This window comes from Gordionus sp. m RMFG-2023, chromosome 5, assembly GCF_954871325.1.
Source record: "Gordionus sp. m RMFG-2023 chromosome 5, tfGorSpeb1-WG-v2, whole genome shotgun sequence".
In the NCBI taxonomy this organism is placed as follows: Eukaryota; Metazoa; Nematomorpha; class Gordioida; order Chordodea; family Parachordodidae; genus Gordionus; species Gordionus sp. m RMFG-2023.
Genome location: NC_088779.1, coordinates 9,677,482 through 9,687,602, shown reverse-complemented (window position 1 = coordinate 9,687,602; position 10,121 = coordinate 9,677,482). Strand labels below are relative to the sequence as shown.

The 10,121-nt window shown below is 24.6% G+C and overlaps 1 protein-coding gene across 2 annotated transcripts in view; it reads left to right on the top strand.

Annotated features, from left to right (window-relative positions):
* Positions 1-3,622: 3,622 nt before the first annotated feature.
* LOC135929388 (uncharacterized) overlaps positions 3,623-10,121 on the top strand; it is a 38,700-nt gene continuing 32,201 nt past the window's right edge. Inside the window, exons 1-6 of one of the 2 annotated variants that reach the window (XM_065465939.1) lie at positions 3,623-3,767; positions 3,810-3,917; positions 4,024-4,191; positions 8,326-8,441; positions 8,785-8,881; positions 9,118-9,423. In XM_065465939.1, the coding sequence (XP_065322011.1) occupies positions 3,663-3,767; positions 3,810-3,917; positions 4,024-4,191; positions 8,326-8,441; positions 8,785-8,881; positions 9,118-9,423 (900 nt within the window). In that variant the 5' untranslated portion in view covers positions 3,623-3,662. The remainder of the gene's footprint in view (positions 3,768-3,809; positions 3,918-4,023; positions 4,192-8,325; positions 8,442-8,784; positions 8,882-9,117; positions 9,424-10,121) is intronic. The other variant, XM_065465938.1, reaches the window with a different exon arrangement.

Genomic DNA, 10,121 nt, shown 5'->3' with positions numbered 1-10,121 from the left:
AAAAAATATATTTATGGAGTAAGATTAGCTTTAAAAAAAAAAATTAATATATATTTGGGGGGATTAAAATATCTTTTTAGCATGTGACTATTTACTGACATCTTGCGTTCCTTAACCTTATCCTGTATTATATATATATTCGAATTTGACTCACCAGTTTATCGTAAATATCTAAATTATAAGAGTTATCCTAGTTGAACATATAAATTTTATATTAAATAATAGATATTGGCTATGAAAAGAAAATACATCATTATTGATTTTTTAATCTAATAGTTTTTTTTATGTGGGAAATAAAATTATTAAGTTGAAAATTGGCTATTAAATGTATGAATTAAATTATTTGGATAAAATTTGGAATTCTTTTATAAGTTGGATGAAATTTGAAGATCTTCATCTTCAATAATTGTTACCAGGCCGTGATTGTTACTAACTTCCATGATATTTAGTGAAAAGGCTAAATATCACACCTGCGATATTTAATGAAAATACTAAATATCACACCCTGGTTTATTAAAGCTCAAAACTGATATACATTTATATTTAAAAGATGTGTTTAATTCTTCCATTTTTTACAATTAATATTTTTATTTACTTGTGAAAATCTACTAAGGTAATATTTTATATTAATAATCTAAAAGTATTTTTATTGATCTTAAGAGTAACAATGAGGAGGAATATAAGATGAACTTAGCCATATTTTCAAATATCAATATCATTCAAAATAATTTTAGCTGTATTCTGCAAATGAAATTATGATTTTAGCTGAATTCTGCAAATGAAAAATGATACCCCAGCCCAATTTTTAAAATCAAGCATGGTCCAGATTTGGAATATAAAATTAAGATGACATAAATTTAGGAAGCTTGGAAGGATTAGGAAATAACTAATATAAAGTAATGATACACCTTTTTTAAAGGTTACAATGACATTCAAGATATCCTACTTATTAACCTAAGCTTATAAAATTTAAAGAGTTACATATGCACAGAACAATCCCCTATAGCAAACAATTCAAATTGAAAAACTAAAAAATATGAATATGGTTTATAAATGCAATATATACTTTTTAATTATGCCCATTAACTTTAACCATATTTAATATGAAAAATACAAATAAAAAATTTTCCTAAAAATACATTCACTAGTTTTATATGGTACAAATTTTTGATGAATTTTGACATAAAATTTATTTTTAGTTTTACCATCTGCAAATTAAAAAATAATTTGAACCCAAGTTTTTTTTAAAACATCCTAATATTTAATCAAAAAATATTAATTTATAAAATTTTAATTGCCTTGAAATAATCTCAAAGACTCTTTTTTTTTTTTAATAAATAAGAATTAAAAACATTTTTTTATATTTATCTGGTTTCTTAGAGTTTAAGCCTCCTGCAACTTCTTAGGCATTAATTTGCTTTTTTTGTTCAAATTTTATTTATTTTACATTGATAAATAATATTTACATTTAATAACTATGACCAATTGTTAAAATTGATAAATAACCTTCTAAAATTTAAATATTAATCTAACTGACAAGAAAATTCTTCTTTACTTTTCATAAAATAATTTAAAATGATAAATACAGGAAAAAATCTTTTATAACATGTAGGGGGGCGGGGCTATACATATATAAAAAATGTTATTATTTATTTTTTTGCATGGATCTTTTAGTTTAATATTTGTAGGTAAAGTATATATCTGCAAAATAATTTTTAATTTTGTTTTATTATTCAGCAGTTATAACGGTTTTTTTGAAGTTAAACAATAAACTTTTTTAATAAACAGTTATTGAAATTAATTTATAATATATTATTTACATGATAAAAATAGGCTACAAAAATATTTTTATGCACAAATACAATTAAATGACTAGATACTATTTATTAAAATATAGCCCTTGGCTTATATGTTTATAAATAAATTTATAATATATTATTTACAGGATAAAATTATACTATAATGATAATTTAAATTTCTTATATATATATACAACCAATAAATTTATTTATTTCAGGAATAATAAATAATGGATGATATAAATGCCATTTGTCATTTTAAAAACAAAGATATTTGTTTGAAGCAATGTAGCCACACCAATGATATATATATATCATTGAGCCACACAGGAAATATCAATATTTGTAACCCTGTGCCATTGCAACCCATTTTGTTTTCCACAATATAATCCATTGTGTTATCCACTTTGAATCCGCTAAAGTAGTTGATGTTTTTCTTGAAGCATAAAAGATATCAGAACAGTCCTGATCATTTCATGATGTTGCTCATCATTGCTGATTTCCTTGCTAAGACATCTATAATAATATTTAGAATAGATTCTATAAGTTGTTAATAATAATATACCTGAAAAAACAGTTTCCATCACTTATAATTGTATCAACCTTATCTACCTCATCAAGGTGTCAACATCATTGGTGTCAACAGACTTTATACAATAATGATTTTAAAAGATTAAAAAATATAGTTCATTGCATTATTTAATATAGAATTAAAGTTTCTCATTATGAAGAAAGATATTTGTGTAATATATTATAAAATCTATTAACTAAGCCAGTATTAGCTTATAAAATTTATAACATTTGGACTGAATTCAACTGAAAAAATATTTAGAATAGCATAAAATATCTTCATGTCATCTTTAATTATTAGATTTAAAAAAAATTGTTTACCTTTGTACTTTCTGATTGTGCCTTTTAACCAAAAAAATTAAAAATGCAAAGTTTCATCTACCAAAAATTTTGTAGGAAAAACTATTTTAAAATATCTTAAATAAAAAATTAAATTTGTAGACAAAATTCTCTTACTCCCTTCCCTCCCCCATATATAAACGGTGCTGAAATAAGAATTCCTATTTATTTACCTTTTATACAAATTATGTAGAAAATACTGTTTAAAATATCTAAAATAAAAATTTATAGAAAACCTTTTTAAAATATTTTAAATAAAAATTTGTAGGGAAAAACTTTTTTAAAATATCTTAAATATAAATATATTATTTTTAAAAAAAATTAACAAAAAAAATCATAAAAATAAAAAAATAATTTACCCCCCGAAAGTGGCAATAACCTTAATTGTTTCTATTTATGAAAAATTCGCATATTTTTTGACTGCTTATCCATTAATGTCAAAACAATATGTCTCTTTAAACTATATAATATTCCAAAATCTTAATCGAAGCGATAATGTATGTTAATGAAAATGAGAATAAAGATCAAGTTTATTTAAAAAGGAATACCGTTTTTATTGTATAACCTAGAATCAAATATGTTTATGGCTGTTGAATTCTTTAATTAATCAGAGATCTGCAGACGGTAGAAGTTTAATTGATAGTTTTTTAAATGAGTATATAAATTTTATTAAATTTAATTTAATGTTTTTTAACAGCAGTCTTAGTAATTTCAATATGTCAATAATTGATATTCAGAATAAAATTCATAATAATCATTATTTAGACATTGAGTCTTTTGTTAATGATATACAGAATTGTTTTAAAATAGTAAACGAAAGCATTGATGTAATTTTTTATTACATTATTTTTATCTATATTATTATTACTTAAGCCAAATTCTCAAGATTACTTAGACTGCTTTGAATTAAATCAAACTTTTACAAAGAATTTGCAAACCCTTCAATTAACTCATATGGAACAGAAGGATAAAAGAGAAGATATATTTTTAACTTCTGATAGTAAAAAGACTTTATATTGCGAAGAGAAATCTAACAATGAAAAAATATCTAAACAAGAAGTAATTATATTTAATTATATAAATATTTTATGCTCATTATAGGAAGAATATGAACACATTAATGAACTGATTAATTATATTATTAATTATCATGATCCTACAACCAATCAATTACTATGTGAAGCTTTTAAGATGTTACCATCACGAAATGTAAGTATAAATTTAATAGTTAGTTCTACTTTTTTCCAATTTATAATTTATATAGAAAAATTAATATTAAGAAAAATCTTATATTTATAAAATTTAAATATTTTAGGAATATCCAGATTATTATGACATTATAAAAGAGCCAATTGATTTAACCATGATTATGGAGCATATAAATAATGTTGAATATGATTCTTTAACATCTTTGTACAAAGATTTGACATTAATGGTGAAAAATGCTAAAACATATAATGAGCCAGGATCATGGATATACAAAGTTTTGCATAATATATGACTTACTGATAATTGTAGTTAATATTTATCAGACTTACAGAGATCAAAAAAATATTTTTAAGCCTAGCCCCACCTGAGATTTAAATTTTTTTAATTTTAAAACCCAGTCTTAATTTTTTTTAATAATTTTGCTATATTTTGCAGATATTTTGATGAGAAATTGAAAATATGAGTATTAAACATAATTTTCAACTAATTGATATTATTTTTTTAAAATTTATTTTAATTGACCTGCAGATTTTAACCACTTCACACCCAGGGAGATTATTTGTCATCATAATTTATAATCAGCTTATTTTTATATTAAAAATAAATGGATATTTAGACAAAATAATTTCTAAAATATTCATATTTTATCATAACCTATGAAAATCAATATTTTATTATATTGAAATATAAGTTCAAAATTAGGTATTTTACATGCCAATTTTTACACTTAAATTGATGGTCATTATATATAAGTATGTATATAAATCAAACATATATAATGTTTTTATATTATATTATTTCTAGTATTTTATGTTTAGTAAAAATTATCAATAATTAATATTTATAAGATATTTTTGAAGAAAATGCTAATTGGCAACATTGGTATTTTCTAATGCAAATTTCCATAATTTTTTATTGAAAATATGATATAGAACGCATTGAATATAGATTTTTTTTTTCATTTTTATGCATATTTTTTTATAATTATTTTAGATAATCTCCACATCCATTGGATTTCTGAGGCATACAACAGATGATTTAATAACTTGATATTTCCAGATACTGGGTATTGGAAGTTTATGTTCATTATAGCATCCCAAATTATAGGAAAGCCCTTTGTTTAAATAATGTTTTATATAAATATAAAACAGAGTTTAAATCAGATTTTTCCCTCCAAAAGAAATTTTGCTTTTGAAATATTTTATTGACGATGATATTATTAACAATTTAGCTGAGAAAACTAATATTTATTCCTTTCAATCATCTGGAAAATCAACAAATAATAATTCGAAATTAATAATTTATTGATCATCTTTACACGGGCTTTGTTAAATTGCCATCCACAAGGCAATATTGGGCATTTGAGTCAGTGATTTCTCAAGTTTCTTAAATGCATGGCAAGAAATAAATTCTTGAAATTGCGAAGATACTTTTGCATTAATGTTAAGGATAATATAATTCTTAAGGCTCGGCCTAATTATGATAAGCTTTTAAAATTAAAACCATTTATTAATGCAATAAAAGTGAACTTGAAAAAGATTTAATTGAAGTGATATTATATATTGACCAAATGATAGCCCCCTTTGAAAGTTCGGTGTGAATTTAAGTAATATATTCGCTCAAAACCACATAAATTAGGAATTAAAATTTTCTCTTTATGTGAATTATTTGAAATGCTATATGATTTCGCGCTTATTTATGAAAATCCACAAATAAAAAACTTTGATGATGGGGATTTGCACAGATATCGTTTATAGGACTATTAAAATCTGTTCTCCCACATAAAAATCATAAAATTTATATGAATATTATTTTTTTCTTCGTTTTATTTAGCAGTTGCAAAGATAATGGCTTTATAATGGGGGACCCTAAAGTCTAAACATGAGATAATCCTAAAAAAAGAAGAAATTTCCTTGATTATAAGGAAATAATATTATGTAACCCTCGAGATTTGGCAAATAGGTGTTAAACAAAAAGGGAAGTTTCTGAAATTTTAGGTTGGACATTCTAAATTTAAAACATTGATTCTAATAATTTTATAATTTGCAAATGGCTTGTTAACAAATCTCTTAACACCATATCATCATTTATGGGTATAATTCAATCACGAACGAGAAAATGGTCTGTATCCGATAAATCGTTTTTCATTGTCAAAATTCTGGTCTTAGTTTTAGACTATAACGGTGGCATGGCCGGAGAAGATCTTCAGGCTGTTAATTAGACCCTGCAGAACTGACATAAAATGGAAAAGTTTTATATGTAAGTTTTCTTTCATATATTAGTCTGTAGTGAATACATGGTTGCTCTATAGACGCCATATGAGACAGAAAAATGGTAAACATATCTCTTCTAGTAATTAAAGGTTAGATAGCTAAAGGATTGATGATGGTTGGAATGGAAAATGATAGAAAAAAAGGTGGACATACTTTGAAGGTTGATAAAAAAAATGAAGCAAATTGAATAGTTTTGATCCAATCACAGATATTAGATTTGATTTAATAGGGCATTAACCATTTGCGGCCAGTAGGCATAGATGCTAGAACTGCAATATGTACACTTTTTTGAAAAAAACGTTGAAAATGTGTTATTTTGTCTTGTTTAACTAAGTTTTAGGGAAAAAAAATTTTTTTTGTTCACGAGAAAAATGCCTGGCTCGAATGTGTTAATATAAAATTGAAAAAATAAAAATCTAAGAATTATCAAAAATACTCAAGGTACCTATTACCCTTTCGCGTAGCGTGTTATAGTATTTATTTATTTTTTTAAAATGTTTTTTTTATATAAAAATGTTAATTCTAAGTAATGAATAAAATTAAATTGTCAAATATGTTAAATTTACCAGGTTCATCTATATTATATATTACCCGTAAGAACTGTTCATTTAAAACTGTCATATAATTTACAAAAAATAAGTCAATCATATTCATATTGTCATTAATGACCCTAGACAAACTGGCAAATATTCTTATAAATTTAGTTTGATATTTTTATTCAATCCCTACTTAAAAATGGCTAACCTACCCTGTCAAACCTGCCCCAGGTCTTCACAATTAATTAAAATTTTATTTAAAGATATTAAATTACCATAAATATTTTCAATATTTTTATACATAATAAAATTGACTTTATTTTATAATTTATTATCGATATATACTCTGAACAACATTATTTATAATGTGCATTTAAAATTTCTCATGAGCAATTTTACATTTTTAGACCTACTTAAGCACCTTATTATAATACATATTTGGCTTAAATTTCAAATCTCAAAGTTTATTAGTTTTTAAATTTTTTGTGAAACAAATTACCTACCCCGGGATAACACTATCCCCGGTCTCCCAAATATATGCTGCTATATCAAAATAATTATATTCAATATATAAAAAATATAATATTTTGATTTTTTTTTAAAATAAAAAATGAGATAGATTTTGGCAATCAAATTTTAGCATGTAGACTGCTATATCCTTTGGAAATTCTCTTTATATATCTCAGATACCATCTTAAAAAAAAATATGATATAAAATGAAAGATCACCGTTCCATTTTTATATAAATTTATATTAAAATTTTTAGAAATATTAAAATAATGTAAAATAAATAGTCTATAAGTATACAATCCAAATATAACAAATGGCAATAAAATAATCATTAATGTAAAAATAGCGATTCTCAAGATCGTAAAAAGTGGAAGAGAAAGATCAGATGGGAAATTGATTTACCTGGATAAGCTTCGGAAACCGTCATTAAACGATGAAGAAGTTGTTTTACTCCTTTTTTATTTTAGAAATATCTGATTCCCCTTCCGAAATAAAATCCCAGATACGCCGCTGTATACATGAAATATATAATTTAAAATTGGATCTAAAATTTTGATACCCTTTCATTTTATTGCATTTACTAATTATTTTAAAAGTTTATTTATGTCCTTACTTTTATTATTTTTTTTATCTATATTAGTGATCTGCATCGGGCCTAATTTTTCAAGGCCGGCCCGCCCGAAATTTTTTATAAATAAGTTTTGCAGGTCCGGCCCGAACCCGAAATTTTTTTTAAAAATATTTACCGGCCCGGCCCGAATTTATTTAAAATATAAATTAATTTTTATAATTACTCAAAATAAAAGACATGTTATATGTCGTTTAGTTTCAATAAATAAAATCAAATATTTTTATTTTACATAAAAAATTCAATATAAAATTGATAAATTTAGTTATATTTAAAAAAAATTCCAAGGTCCGAACCGACCCGGCCCGAATTTGTTTAAAAAATATCGGGCCGGGCCTAACTTTGCAAATCTCTAATCTATATAATAATCAATAATAACATGCTAATCAATTCAAAAAATTGTTTACTACATTATGTATTTTCTTTTATTATTTTTTTATCTATATAATAATCAATGATAGCATGCAAATCAATTCAAAAAATTGTTTACTACAAAAAAAATGGAATTAGAACATAGCAAAAACATAACTCAGGCAGATTCGAACATGAATTCTAACAAAACTAGTGACAGATTAAAGTTAGATTATGAATCTTTACATTTAGATCTAATTTTAAAGCGTTGAATTTTTTTTATCCTTAATTAATTATCTTAATAGGGGGAAAAATATTTACCGCACTTTTATTTATTAGGCCATGTCCTGGTTCGATTTATTACTAAACCGGGGTTTGGTTAGCTGGCTATTTATCTTCGACTTAACAGCTTAAATAAAATAAAGAAAAAATACGAAAAAAAACAATGCCACCAAACACTAAACAAACCTAAATAGAGTGTCTTAGCTTAAAATCGCCTAAAGATCAAAAATAAGTCGAGCCAGAAAACAGCCTTAAAGCTTATATAATGTATACTAAAAATAACATAGAAGAACCGTCAGAATGAAACGGGCTAGCGACATGACCTCCGTAACGACAAGTGACGATGAATATAGCAATGCAACAGATGCCACATTTAATAACCAAGTCATTAAAATTTTTTAAATATTTGAAATGGGTTCCTAAAAAATAAAACTTAATTTCCAACTATCTATCTTTACAAATAATATATATTTATAAGGCTGAAATCTAAGAATAATTTTTTATAAGATCGTAAATCACTTAACTCAAAGTAATTCTTTTTTTAAAAGCTTATTAATTAATCTTGCACCACTTTATCTTATAATTAATCTTATATCATCACACATAATTTAAAAAAAAAGAGTAATTCCTTAATTGGCCAAAACGTCAACTTTATTTCAACTCGGCTTAGCACCAATAACCAAGGTAGTGACGACGAAAAAATGGAAGATAATTCTCTCTACTGGAAACTTTACGAAGAAATTAGATATTTAGAAGATCCTTCATTACCAAATAATTTTAATAATTCAAGTGCCAATTCAGGTACAGGAGGCACTGTTAAATTATCTGACCCCTTTAACAGACTACCATCTTCTTATCATTACCCGGATTACTACGAAGAGATTACCAAGCCAATGGCATTGACCCAGATCAAGGCTAAGATCAAAGTTTATATATTTATTTATTACAGTGAAATATTAGTTTAGAGTGAAACTATATACTCAATTAGTTGATTTCGATGGCTTATTTGTTGGGTATAACCAAAAATAAGACCCTTTTTTATCCAGAGGATGTATGCAAATGGTACACAGATTCAATGGAAAAAAATAAATTTTACCACCTTAGTTATCTCATTGCATATAATTTTGAAATTATAAGAAAATATAGCCTGGACTTATTTTATTTATAAAGAGTCTTTAGTTATAATAAAAATCTTGATTTTATTTAAGAAACTTATTTTCCTCCAGCTATTTCAAAATTATAAGTATAACATAATTGAAAGATGGGCCGTGTTCATTAAAAAAATCATCTATTGCATAAATTTATTTTTAAAGTTCACATGGTTTAAAATATTTACATCACCATTTGTCTGAATATTACCACAGCAAATTTACATAAATTGCTTCTACAAGCTTCTGTTATAATTTTATGCCTTATTGTTTCAATATCTTTCTGAATGTGCCTTTATACCTAGATGCTACTTCATTCTCCATAATTTTCTTATATTCTCCATTAGATTAGGAATTCCAAATATTCAACTGGGAACAGTAATTACCCTTCTATCAATTCCCATATCCTTTGGAATATCACGGCTTTTTTTATGCGATCAGAATGGCCACTTATTTTTATTTCTCGAAGGGTAATT